General features: G+C 41.6%; 1 protein-coding gene across 1 annotated transcript; it reads left to right on the top strand.

Moving 5' to 3' along the window:
* The first annotated feature begins 5,317 nt into the window (after positions 1 to 5,317).
* Positions 5,318 to 14,447, top strand: HAUS3 (HAUS augmin like complex subunit 3). The gene is made up of 4 exons (XM_034065050.1): positions 5,318 to 6,901; positions 9,191 to 9,627; positions 10,964 to 11,192; positions 12,466 to 14,447. The coding sequence occupies exons 1-4, from the start codon at positions 5,990 to 5,992 to the stop codon at positions 12,715 to 12,717; spliced, it is 1,830 nt and encodes a 609-aa protein (XP_033920941.1). The 5' UTR covers positions 5,318 to 5,989; the 3' UTR covers positions 12,718 to 14,447.
* The last annotated feature ends 69 nt before the right edge of the window (positions 14,448 to 14,516 follow it).

Below are 14,516 nucleotides of genomic sequence, written 5' to 3'. Positions count from 1 at the left end.
TTATCGCTGAAGCTGTGAATTACCCTGTGTATTTAGGGACCATGGTGTGGCAAGAAGTGCATGATGATGGTGTGGTGGAGCACTGGCATTACTGCTGCCAGGCGAGCTGGGTTTGGAAGAGCAAAGACTGCTGCTGGTAGGAGGTAGGTTTCCTATTGCCTGCTATGATGTTACAGTCCTCAGGCTGAGGACACAACCCCAAGAAAGCCCCCCAGAATCCTGCTGTCCGGTGTCACCCCTGTGCAGAGGAACCTCTGCCACACTGGGGAGGAGTGCTGATGGGAGAAGGAGCAGGCAGGGCAGAGGCAGGGAATGAGCTGGTCCCATGCAGTCCCTGCTGAGGCCCCTGACAAGTCCTGGTGTGCTTCCCCACAGAGGTTCAGTTTCTTGTGAACAAAACCCACTGCAGACAGCCTGGTTGAGCAGCTCAGCTGGGGGGTTTCATCCGAAATACGATCAGAAGAGTAAACAAACAATTTTCTAGGAAAGAAAATTAACCTTGGGTGTTACATGTCTAAATACACCAGGAGCGTTAGCCCAAGCATGTAGGAGCTTCTCTTCTATGTATGACACCGAATCCAACAAAGCTGAAGAAAACTAATCACTCTGACCTGCTTTTCTGGGAATACAAGGTCTCGGAATGAAATCTGATGTTCCTCTAGAGAGAAGATGCATGTGCTTGGTGGAGAGAGCAACCTGGTGCCAAATTCCTGTCTTCTGACTTTGTTATAATAAAAGTTCACATAGCACTGCAAAAGCTGCACTTAATTCAGAATATAAATGTGCATAAAGCAGTGAACTGCCTTTTAGGACAGGGTGTTTCCTAAGAGCAGTTGTTATTCCAGCAATCTGCAGCAGGGACTTGTAACGTCATCCTGCTGCTAGCGGATGTGCATGTGATGCAAATGAAAATGACATTATATTGTCCACATATTATCTGTGTTGGTTTAGTTGTTTTGTTTTTTACACAAGCCAAAACAAAAGCCTAAAGTAGTCAGAAACAGACAATTTATATAAGAGTTTTTCAGCTGACAGATGTATCCCAGTGGGAGGGTTTATACTGGCCAGCTGCACTGCCTACATGCTCCTTGGCTGTTCTTCACAGCCTTGGCAAATGGGTAACCCATAGCTTCTCTCTAAGGTATCTGGCACAACAGTGTTGTACTTTGCAGTGAAATAAATGCAACACGGCATCTGTGGAATAATGCAGAGCTAACACACATCCTTCCAGAAACGTCTATTTTTTAATCTGCTGGAATCTACCATAAAGTGTCCTGTAAAGGCAATATGTTATTTAAGCAACCTCTCTGTTTCTTGGGCACAGATGCAAAACAACTGGTACTAGAATGGCAAAAAAGGGTAAGGTGAGCCTTTAACTGTGTTTTGACTGAACAAAACCAAGACAAAATGAATCAGAGAAAAACAATCTTCACCCACAAGGAGCTGCAAAAGCAAACACTGCAGCACACGGGGCTGTGGCTGGGTGGGGAAACGGCTGTAAGTAATGTTGAGGATGTGTTTGTAGGGGAAGGCAGCTGCTTAATCTCTGCCCTAAAAGCCAGTCGATGGTCTGACAAATGAAAATTTGTTTCACTTTAGAGGCTTGTTCTTTCAAAATGAGAATTTTTAGTTCACACTGTTCTGACCTGAAGTATTTCAATTCTAGCCTGAATTCCTATGCCAGCGGGGATTATGAGATCATGCTGTCTGTCAACTCCTCTTCCGTCCATCTGTTCCGCTCCTCCTTTCCTTGATAACTTTTGAACCTTCAGGCTAATTTTCACCAAATTTGACATAGCAGAGATAGGATAGAGGCTGCAATGATAATCCATGGCAAAAACTCATGAAAATTCGGTGTGTGAGTATAAAGAAATTTATTATTTCCTACACTGAATGTGCCTGAACGCTGCCCCATTTGAGCTCCTCCTTGTTTTCGAAAGGTGGCTGCTGGCCAGCATGTATGGAGCTCCAAACCAGCCTCAGAATGAGCCCGTAGTCCTGCTGGCCCAGCTACACAGAGGGGGATGTGGGTTTGTGAAAGGCCACAAGGGAGGGTGAATGCTATACGTGTGTAAGTCTGGAAAGAGAGAGAGGAACCGGTCACACAAGGAACTGAAGACATTAGTTGCAGTAATCCAGCTAATGGATTTGGTAGACAAAACTAGACAATCTTCTGTCAGATGTGTCTTCTTTCATCTAGGAGATGGACTTCATTGGCAGAGCTGGACTGCTCTCAGTACAGAAGGACTTTAGGAAGATTTCTGTGTGTTTAAGATTTGCTTTTACTTGGGAATTTTTACATGGTATTTCATAAATACACTAGTATTTATGAAACTAAAAAAACCCCAAAAAACAAATCAACAGAACCCAAAACAATACATGAAGCACAAGCCTCCAAAACACTGCTATAGGAGAAGCTGATTTTAGTGCAGTCACTGACTGAACTGAAACAGCAAAGTCTGATGCAATAAGATGGTGAACGCTTTTGTTCCTTCCCCATCGGGAAGACACAATGCTCTGCCTGCAAGGCGATGTGAAAACTTCAGCTAGCCAAAACTGCAGCTGTAATCAGGCTGTAACGTGACAGGGAGGAATTCAGCACTACAGCTCTTCTTACCCATGAGATCTCACTGCCAGGTCAGGGTTTAATTCAGAAGTGTCTTGCGCAGACCACATTTTACCAGAAATCAACATCCTGTCCTTTGCAGGCAACACAGGCGCTGATTCTGATCCAGAATTCCCCATGTCAGTTGTTCCTAGCTGTGCTGAGCTGCGAGGTTGCTCATTTCCCTGCGCTGATTCACTCCAACAATTGCATTGAGTAAGATTAGAGAAGCTGCAGGTTTAGGACATGCGGTGGGAGGGCTCAGCCACCCACATAACAGCCCAGGTCAATGCCTCACAAGGGTGAAGTGTAGAGACAACATTTCTGGATGCAATAAACGACACTTTCTAGAATAACTGTCATTGGAAACCACAAGAAAAACCCACCATTCTGAATTTAGTCTTCGGCAGTGCAGAGGATCTCATTTAAGAGCTGTTAGTGGGTGAGCTGCTCCATAGTAGCAACCACACTATAATTAAGCCAAATAAAGCAAACGGATACTCAATTTTAAGAAAACGACCTATGCAAAACCAGGGGAAAATGCCAGAAATCCCTAAATGAGCAGTTCACAAGTGAGAAGCCTACAAATGCCCAGACACTGAAAAAATATGGGATTAGAAATGTCTGACACAAATAGAAAACCATGGCCCAAACCTCCCCCCTGCATGACTCAAGGAGAAAGGGAAGGAGGCTATTGTGAGGCAAGCAGGGAAGCCCGGAGAAACGTGGCACGTGGCATGTAGACAGGAAACAAAGATGGTTAAACCTGAAGAATGGCTGATAAAGGCTGTTCAAGCTGTCAATGAAGTTTACACGATGCTCGAATCAGAACCAGCCCTCGCAAGGCTGAAGGGGTTCTGCAGTCACAGGTGAGGGCTTTCTGGTGGGCAGCAGCAGCCAGAAAGCCAACAGAGATCGTGGTAAGAAAAGGCACCGGTGATTACTTTAGAACACCTTGGAGCACTCACACCTTGAGGACCGGGTGCAGCCTCGCCTGTGCACCTCAGCAGGGTGCAGCAGTGCTGTAAAAGGTACAGAGGAGGTAATGGTGGAGGGAATGGAGCACCCACTTTGCAGTGCCCAAACCCACATGGAGCAGAGCTGAAGGGAAGCGTACTGGTGGTTTCCATACCGCTATGAAGGGCATGGGTTAAGAGCAGGCTTTGGCATTCACCGATCCCTGCAATGCCAGCACCAGGCATTGTTTGAACAGGATTAGGTGAGGATTAAAGAACAATTAAATTTAAGGAAGTGCTTTTTTAAGCTGCAGGTTGGATTTTTTTTTTTCCAAGTTTTGCATTTGTCTGAATTTTGCAAAGCTTCTGGGGATATCACCAGGTTAAAAAAGGTGTTACACAAATTCATGGACATAAAAGCCCATGAAAACATAACGACAGAACTAAGCAGGGATGAATTACTAATAGGGAAGCTGTGCACACACGTGCGGTAGGAAGGGCCACCGCGAACTATGTCCCTCGGCTCTGAGGAGGCCGGTGGGCTCACACGGCTGAGGCCCGGTTTGCTCAGTGTCAGGCTGCAGCCTGCTCTCCGCCATCCTCCGCCATGTGCTGGCAGCAACGGGACACGCAAGAACGACCGGATGGAGGCAGGCGGCCGGGAAGCTCCACGCCACACAGCTCCCGCCGGCCACCCCTGAGGCGAAGCTCCGCCCCTGCGCGCTGCCGTCCGCCTGCCTGACGTCACCGGTCAGCTGACCAGCTTTTGGCCAATCCCCCGTCCCGTATCGGCCGCGGGCGCTGACGCCTCTGCAGGCGCGCAATGGGGTGTCCGCGCAGGCGCGGTTGGGCGTAGCGGGCCTTTCGAGCTTTCCCGGGCCGTTGAGGCGGGCGCTGTGGTGAGTGTCGGGGTTCGGGCTCGCTCGCACCGCGGCGGAGGTACAGCGGCCGCAGCACCTCCTCGTCCCCCCTTTATCCTGCTCCGGGCGGCTCTGGGTAGACATCCCTCTCGGGGCTGTGGGCAGCAGCTGCACCGCAGTCGGGAGCCGGCCGGCTGGTGTTTGTGCGCCTCGCCTGAGGGTCCCGTTTGCGCGCTGAGGTGGCTGTGGCGATCTGAGGGTGGGGGTGGTGGGCAGCTTCCTCAGGGGGCTTAAGGTATTTGTGGTGTTTGATAGCGGCTTGAGCGGCAGTGCGTACGCGTACATAAAGGTACGTGCCCTCCTTTGTGTTTATTAGCCCTGTTTTAGCGGGGAGGACAGAGGACGGTTGGAAGGCTGCCCTGGGACATGAAACTTGCATAACAAATTCCATTTCTTGTATAATCCGTAACTCTAAGCTACATTAAATGCACACCGAATTTCAGAAGGGTGCTTTTAGTTGTTAAGCACTCATGCCCTCCAGGCTGGCTGAGAGAGTGGGGTGTTCTGCGGGATGCATGTTCCACCAAACTAATAAAACCCCGACCAACCAAGCTGGATATTACCACAGAATTGCAGAAAAGGCCTTCTGTCTTCCTTGATAATTCATGGAATCATAGAATCGTTTGGGTTGGAAAAGACCTTATGATCATCTACTTCCAACCCTCCTGTCCTGTTTGCTGCTTGCACTTAGGTTAGGATCCCAAAGCTAATTTGGTTGCTGGGAAACAGCAAAGCATCAAACCCCTTTTTCTTGTCATTTTTAAGTTGTGGCTATTTTCACTGGAGTATTTACACTGATCTTAACTTTACTTTTTTTATAATTCGTTAAAGCTCTGCATTATTGCGTTGAGATATTTTTACATTAATGGATTCCTTGTTCTGTTCGCAGAGGAAACTTTAAAATGAAGGCCCAGAAGACAAGATTCTGCTTGTTGCAGAAATAAAATCTTTTATAAAGAAGATCTCAAAGTGCAGTGTAACCTCACTGTTTGTTTTTAGAACAAGCTGAAAGCTCCTCTCACTTTGGAAGCTTGATTGTGGGTGGGTGTTTTTTGTTGTATAGTTTTACTCACATTAAATAAGAGTGAATCACTTCTGCAGGCCAATGAATTACTCAGTATTTACACTTGTTTCTTTTGAATTTACTATTAAAACAGAGTACCTCGATTAATTTAAGTGAATTAAGGAAAAACATAAGTGTTTGCAAAGATCAGGCATTTAATTGAGGCAAAAATGTGTCCTGATTTAAGGAAAAAAAATGTATTAAGGTATCCCTGAAATAAAAATTGGTATCTAGTCTTTGAACATCTGATCCAGAATAGCATTCAGTTTTCTGGGTGATCTGACTCTTCCTTTTCCTTGTGCAGATTCTTTATATTAAAATACTGAATGTTCATTTAAAATGACCCCAAAATTACAGCTGGAATAATACCCCAGATTTTTTCCATGTATTTGGATCTTTTCTTTTTACAAAAAAAAAAACAAACCCAAACCCTAAAACTTTAATCATGAGCTGTGGAAATGATTTTGTGGCAATGCTCAAGAAAATTGGATATCCAAAAGCTGATGAGCTTAAAGGAGGTGATTTTGACTGGTTGTTTGAATCTTCAGAAAGTAGATCATTCCTGGAGTGGTTTTGTGGCAACGTAAATGAGCAGTGTGTGGTATCTGAACAAGAACTGCAAGAGTTTGATAATCTTCGTGAGTCTGGTAAGCCCATTTTGGAAGAAAATGCACTGGATGAAGTTCTTAAAACTCTGAAGCCTGTGGATTCAACGAGCAGTAGCCAAGAGGAGGAGGAACTGAAGACATTAGAGGATGAGCTTCAAACTCTTCAGAAGTTAAAAAAACTTCAAATTCATCGGCATAATAAGCTTCAAATGATGGTTTCTGCAAAGAGACATGAGTTACAGATGTTAAAAAGCAGAGAGAATGAAGCACATAAAGAATTAAAAGAAGGATTGAAAGTGTTTACTGCAGCAACTAATGAACTTAACAATGAACTGCTGTCTTTTACAGATGCAACTAAGAAATGGGCCTCTTTCTTTACTGCTTCAGATTCAGAACAAGGGTCAGATCCACAACCAGTGTTTTTTTCCCACCTTTCTTTGGACAAGTATTTGGCTCAGGAAGAAGAAAACTCTGCAGCTCTTAGCTCATACATAAACAAAAGTTTTGATCAAAGTGTGTCTAAATGGGTTGAAAATTCACATGAAGGCAGCTTTCAGTTTGCAGATGTCAGGGAACAAGACACTTGTGAGGAGACTGATGAAATCTCTGAGGAGACTGAAGAGGTGGCCAGGCTCCAGACAGCATATATTTGTGCTCAACATCAGCTAATTCAGATGCAAGCTGAAAAGGAGAGCCTGAATTCAGCTATAAAATGTGCGGAGAGCATGTTGCAGTCCTTAAAAAGCAAGGTAAGCTATAAGAGGTGACAGAAGGTAGTGGAGTTCTGGACAGGCAGGCATGGTCCACTGGATGTAGTAAAAGGAAATGCTGAGTTACTGTTCTTTTAGCTATTTTTACATAATGAGATTGTACAAGTTCATAATGAGATTTTACAAGTTCTAGTCTTGAGCACAAAACTCCTCTTGTGAAATAGCTCCACTTTCTATAGTTAGGAATTGTTCAGTAAGGTGGAGTACCTTCAGTGCTGCTTTCTGGAATTAAGAAAAAACCAAAGAACTACCTTGAAAGCCCCAGGACATAGTAGTACTGTTCTAGTTTAGTTTAACTTTGTATTTTCAAATTGTAACTGCCTCTCAAGTTATTTGTACAGAAAAAACAAAAGCTTAACTTGGCTTGAAATATTGTGGTGCTGAAGAGCTAATATGATTAGTGCATTTTTGTTTGTATTCTATAGCATAAACTTAAAGTTTTAGTTCGCTGGCTTTTTGAAACTCGGGTATCTGTACCAAATAAATGAATCTGATAGTTGAAGCTCCAGAAACCTCTCAAGTGAGTGACAGGCAGATATGGCTACTGGAATTTAAGAAATAGTAATAGCAGAAAACATATTAGCTTACGGCAGTCATGGGCTAACTTAAAGCATCATGTCAGTTGGTGTGTTTTCATTTATGGATGACTAGCATATAGGACTTGATTGATTACAGTTATTTGAAAAAGATTGATTTTGGTAGCAGTGTTGATAATCATCTGACTGACTATCAAAAATTGTGCTTGAGAGATTTCAGTCATAGAAGAGAATAGTTAGGGTTGTAAAGGACCTTAAGATCATCTAGTTCCAGCCCCCCTACCATGGGCTGGGACACCTCACACTAAACCGTGTCACCCAAGGCTCTGTCCAACCTGGGCTTAAGCACTGCCAGGGATGGAGTGTTCACAACTTCCCTGGGCAACCCATTCCAGTGCCTCATCACCCCCACAGTAAAGAATTTCTTCCATATATGTAACCTGAACTTCCCCTGTTTCAGTTTAAGCCCTTTACCCTTTGTCCTGTCACTACAGTCCCTAATGAATAGTCCCTCACCAGCATCCCTGTAGGCCCCCTTCAGATACTGGAAGGCTGCTATGAGGTCTCAATGCAGCCCTCTCCAGGCTGAACAGCCCCAACTTTCTCAGCCTGTCTTCATACGGGAGGTGCTCCAGTCCCTGATCATCCTCGTGGCCTCCTCTGGACTTGTTCCAGCAGTTCCATGTCCTTTTTATGTTGAGGACACCAGAACTGCACACAGTACTGCAAGTGAGGTCTCATGAGAGCAGAGTAGAGGGGCAGGATCACCTTTGACCTGCTGATCACTCTCCTTTTGATGCAGCCCAGAATACGGTTGGCTTTCTGGGCTGCAAGCGTACACTGAAGCTGTCTCATGTTCATTTTCTCATCAACCAACACCCCCAAGTCCTTCTCCACAGGGCTGCTCTGAATCTCTTCTCTGCCCAACCTGTAGCTGTACCTGGGATTGCTCTGACCCAGGTGTAGGACCTTGCACTTGTCATGGTTAAACTTCATAAGGCTGACATCCACCCACCTCACAAGTGTGTCAAGGTCCCTCTGGATGGCATTCCTACCCTCCAGCGTATTAGTGAACCACACAGCTTGGTGTCATCTGCAAACTTGCTGAGGGTGCATTCAATCCCACTGTCCATGTCACCAACAAAGATGTTGAGCAAGACCGGTCCCAGTACTGATCCCTGAGGGACACCACTCCTTACTGGTCTCTAGCTGGACATTGAGCCATTTACCACAACTCTTTGCATACAGTCATCCAGCCAGTTCTTTATCCACAGAATTGTCTTTCCAATTTAGAGACAAGGATGTCATACAGGACAGTGTTGAATGCTTTGCACAAGTTCAGGTAGATGACATCAGCTGCTCTACCCGTGTCCATCAGTTCCATAGCCCCATCATAGAAGGCCACCAAATTGGTCAGGCAGGATGCTTGAAACCTGGGTGCTAAGTAAAATACAGCTCTTCTGTTTTTAACAGAATAACTGTTTCCTGGCCCTGCAAAAGAACAAAGTTACTGTTTTTTGAAATACATTTGTTTGATACCTACGTTATATTCGCCTTATGTTGTCAAGTTTTGTAAAACTGCCTGTGAAGTTCTCATTTAATTTTGTAGATAGAAAAGATGCAGTGGTTTTGATATAACATGAGTACATGAATCTTGTGTGAACTGCAGTAATGTGTGGAAGTGGCTTGGAGGGAACCAGGAAGATACTGACAGATATTTTGTTTTATGCAGGATATTGGGAAACAAGAGAACCTCACTGCCAAAATACCTAGTTTAAATGATGAAATTTCAACAATTAAAGAAGATATAACTCGGATAAACAATGAAGTACTGATGCCCCTTCTGAAGGAAAAGGCATTACTTCTGAGCATGCCTGTGGAGAAATGCTACTTGGAGCATCAGATTGCTCAGCAAGATTATTGTGCTTCAATACAAAATGAAATATTCAGGCATTTGATACGACAGAAAGCATCATTTGAACTTATTCAGCTAGCCTGTGAAATGGAGTTTAGGAAAAATAAGGAGATCACCTGTCAACTCGAGAATTTGGTAGAATCTCTAAAACAGCACACTGATGAGCTGCAACAGAGCCTACAGGAGATAACTGAGCAAATTAAACGTGCACAGTCAAGAAATACTATTAGTTCAAGGGATGGTTTCTCTTTCAGGTAAGCTTTATAGTCACTGTTAAACTTTGACATAATATTGGAGAAATAAAGGCTTAGGCAAGCTAAGCCTTTAGTATTTCTGAGTTCTCAGTTACTTGCTAATTAGTATTTTCAATTCTAAAGATCTTCAAGATATGAGACTAGCCTCTTGTTTATACTTTGAAATTCTTTTCAGGTTTACCTGAGTCAAAAACTGTTCAGTTATCAGACTTATTAATATTGCTAAAGCATTCCTAAGCAGTATCTGGAAAATAACAGAAGTTTAAAGCCAAACCTGTCTTTTATAGTACCCTGAACTAGGACCTCTTGAAAGTTATTCTGGAAGTATAGATCTGGAAAACTGTAAATGATAGTGATTTCCCAGATCATATGAGTGGCCTCAGCATCTTAGCCTGCAAAATCCCCCTTGTGGTAGAAGGAGAGGAATGACTTCTTCAATATGGGAAAAGGGTTTAGCTCATTTTTACCGCTTGATTTGCCATCTGTCTTAAGTGTCCTGTCCCCACAGAAGAGTCTGTTTTTTCACCAGCTAAGTAATGAAGTCTCCTTGTAGCTCAGGTGATACAGTAGGAATGTGCACTGTGTTGCTGTCACATCAAGACTCTAAACCTTTTGATGAGGTGTACTGTATAATTATAGGTATGTTAACGTCAGACTTTCCCTCTGTTAAAACTGTACTTTAAGTGTTTTTTAATAATAAAGTCATAACTGAGTATGGGCTTGCACAGTGAATAATCACAAGAATTAGGCAGCATTAATTTTACTTCCGTTGTGTTTATGTTGGCAACTTGTAACATTTTTGCTCAGGTTTATTATTAATGCTTCCAAATCGCTGAATGCCATCTGGCTATTTTTCACGTTGTTTGCTTGTTTTGGTTTTATCATTTTTCAAAGGAAAAAGAAAGTTGAAAGAGTTACAAACCCTAAAGGATTTGCTATTAATTCATATTAGCCAATGAAGTCTGCTGGTTTTCAGCACATAAAAAAAATAGCATCTTACTTTATAGCCCTGGAAATATCAGGAAATAGTTGGCAAGAGCACATTGACAGTGTCTATTTCCATTCATTCGGTACTTACTAACTGATACTTTGGTATTTCATTGGTGTTAATTTAATATTAAAATATTTTGGACTCGTATTAATCACATGCTAGCTATAAATAGATAGGATCATTAAATCAGTGGGAGAAGGAGTAGTGTAGTAAGAGTACCCTGAGCAGTATTGTCCTTTAGTAGTCCTCTGAATTCTCAGGATGAACATTTTATCTTGAGCAATAATGACAGGATTGCTTAGAAAACTTAAAAATGTTTGTGTGTCTTAACTTCATTTGTTACAGGCTATATCAGCTTCTGGAAGGAGAAAATAAAAACCAAGAATTATTAAAAACATACAAAGGCCTAGAGCAGATGGCTCAGAAGTTAAAGCAGGACTGTGCTGCAGCACAAGAGCGACTAGAAGCGTCTTCTAAAGAGCAGTTTCACCTTTTATCCAAGCTAGAAAGTGATGTATATACCCTTTATGATGAGCTGTATCCTGGAGGAGGTCAAATACAACTCAGTAATCAGGTAAGCCGTTATCTACTTACTAAAATTATTACACTAATGTCATGTTCTTCTCCTGAGAACAACGTGGTATGAAGACTGTAGGCACACAGACTGGCTCCCACATGTCAGCAACGAATTTATTGGTGTAACGATGATGGGTGCAGTACTTTGTTCTTAGCAAATGTTGGATTTTGTAGGTGTTGGCAGATAGTAATTTCTTGTTGCTGAGCAGATCGTTGCATCTGACTTCGTTTCTTCCAAAGGCATATTCAGTCCTGTATTACTGGTAAGTTTATGGTATGGGAAATACATCATCTGGATATGGTATCACTAGAAAACGATTTAATTTTCTCATTCATTCAGATGGGTTTTTTTCCCGTTACCTGTAGTAACCAGTAGTATGGTTTGTTCCCTTAAAAAGCCTGGCTGTGGGTGACTCATTTGGACAAAATAGCAACATCAGAATTCTGAAGGACAGTTGTAGTAGGGCAACCCTGCTACAGAGCTCTCAGCTGATAGGTTCAGAGCCTCTTTAAAATGGGAATTGGGGTATTTAAATGCAACTTGCTACTTTTTATTGTAGATACCTCAAAAGTGGATTGAGGTAGTGTTCTGTTACATTATACTTCTTTGGTTAAATACACACATATGTTTATTGCTGCCATCTGTCAAGTGTATTTGCAACATATAGAAGAGTTTTTATAACAAAATGAAACTGTGATTGGAGCAATACGTGCTTAGGGTTTACGGGTTATTAAATCAATCAAATGCCTCTTTGTTGGTTCACATTACCTCTTAAAACAGTGACATCTCTATTGCCACTGTTTCTCAAGAAAAGCAATTCCTTTAGTAAGGAAATAATGTGGAAGATGAGTAGCCTCCTTGCACTGAACTATCTTAAGAGTGATGGTTTGGAAAATTGTGGCTGTTAATTAATGATTAAATTTTAAAATTGCATTGGCTTTTCTGTTGTGGTGGGGTGTTTTTTCTGTTCCCTTGTAAGATGGGAAGACTTGTTGAATGTGTCATTCAACCATCTGTCCAGCTGAGGGCTGGGTAAACAAGGAAATGAATTTACATTTTCATAACCTGATGTGAGTACTGTTACAGAGAGCTCAAAAGTTATATGAATTAAGCGTAATTCCTTAGCACCTGTGTTTCTGTTTTCTGTGACTGCTTTTCAATTACAAACAAAAGTGGCTTTCAAAAGCAAACAAACTTTTGTAATTCTAGTTCAGGTAGTGTATTAACAATAAAAAAATAATTTTTTATTTTGTCTTGTATCTTTTGTTAGGAACTTGTTGAGCAATTGCACCAACTGGAAACCAATTTAAATAAATTAAGTCAACTCCTTATTGATCTGATGGCGGATGTGAAGTCAAAGAGAAACTTTTTAGAGTCCAATAATCTGCGTCAGATGGAAAGAAACTTGTATGTGCATTTTTATACAGATGAAGATGGCTTGAAAGAGATGGTGGAGAAGCTGGAGCAGCAGGCTGAGATGAAAGCCCATGCTCTGGAGGATGAGCATTTTGCCACCAGTTGAGCTCTCAGTTTTTAAACTTCAAGTGTATTTTTAAAGAAAGGAAAGCATGTTAATGTAAACTGTCTGTAAGCTTATGGAATGATAACTATTGGTTTATCAAGGCTAACATGTATCTATCATTGTGATGTATGTTTAACTGCCACAGTTACTGGGTTTGAGTTGTATGCTGCTTTATGGCTTTTGGCATCAGCCCACTGAGTTCACATCTCGGTTTTGTCACAGTTCTTCGATACAGAGTAATACATTGGTTATTTAAATTAATTGTATTCGGGCTGCTCTTCTGCTAACCTTTATGTTGATTTCCAGTGCACACAGCATAGCACAAAAAGGAATATTTTCTGCACATGGGATAGATTTTCTTGCATGCTAAGAACCTTTGATATGTGAGCTAACAAATAAACACAGACAAGGCATTCCAGATTTTTGAACATGAATGTAATATGCACATTCTGAAAAGGAAAGTTCTCTTCAGGATGTGCCATGCTTGTTTCCCGTATAGTTCTTATGAAGATTTGGTGTTGCTAAAAATATGTCGGAACATGTACCAGAATGTTTCAAGTACCACAACCATCTACTTTAAGACCATTGCAATATCTTTTAATTCACCTTACAGACTGTCTTTTTCCTTGAAATCAGTCCCTATTCATCCTGAGCTCTTCAAAGAAGAATAATTTTAAATTGACCTTCTGGACTCTTAAGTTTTCTGTCTGTCAAGGCAAAGCAAGCTGTTCTGCCTCTTCCTCCCTTTCATATGCTTACTTTAAGTTCCAGCTGGATAGATACCACATATACTAATGTGGTGTGATGGATCATCTTCTTTGAATCAGAATACAAATATCTGTACTTGTGTGTATTCAAACTTGCAATCTGTCGATGGCCTTGATCTAAGAAAAAAATTTCCATGTAAGCGGAGGAAATACCATCAAGTTTCACCATCAAGGCAACATTTGTCTCAAGCACTGGATTTAGAGGGAGATGACCAGAGTAATAGGGCTCCAGTTACTAACTTGTATAGCAGCAATTTACTTACAGCAGTTTTTGGCAGAGCAGTTGGCTTGTACAGCTTGCATCCTCTTAAGTATTTTTAAAATGTTGGGTATTTATTTTGTCTTTATGGTAAATTTTATACATTGTTCTGATCTGACTGTAAAGAAAACAAGTCACCAGTATGGACACCGTTGTTTCTGATTCTCCTGTATGTGTTGTATCAATGGACTCTTCAAGTATTTTGTAAGTATTATAGAATATGGGTACAGGTCAACTGGAAAAGCAGCTGCTTTTTGAATAAGGATGAAATTTAAAACTGCGGTAGCTGCAGTCAAAGCTTGTAGAGACTTTCAATGTTGCTGACCTATTTCTTAAATTGACAAACTATACTAACTAATAGTACTTGAGTACATCAATAAAGTTTAAGAAACAGAGGTCTTATGTAAATATTTGCTGAAACAACACATCACTAATGTTTATGTATTGTGATAGGAAGACCTGTCTCTTTCATCCTGTGTTGGCTGTAGTTTTGGCAGTTACTTGAAAGTGTTTTTTTCTTGGTAATATCTGGGCAGCAATAACAGTAAATGTATTTACATGCTAGATAAAACTAGTGTAAAGATGCTGAGAAGGGGAGGTAATTCAGACATAAATGATAATTGTTTTATTTGTCAGGGTTTTTGTGTTGGAAATCAGCTGAACTTTACTGATTTTATGTATTAAAATGTATTAAAACTTTCAAAGTATTATGTTTTGTAAATTATTGCAGTTTGATTTTTATTTACAATACATAACTGATAGGCATGTTGGAG

Source organism: Melopsittacus undulatus, chromosome 7 (assembly GCF_012275295.1).
Source record: "Melopsittacus undulatus isolate bMelUnd1 chromosome 7, bMelUnd1.mat.Z, whole genome shotgun sequence".
Taxonomy (NCBI): domain Eukaryota; kingdom Metazoa; phylum Chordata; class Aves; order Psittaciformes; family Psittaculidae; genus Melopsittacus; species Melopsittacus undulatus.
Note: the sequence above shows the minus strand (reverse complement) of the source record. Positions and strands in the feature narration are given on the sequence as shown.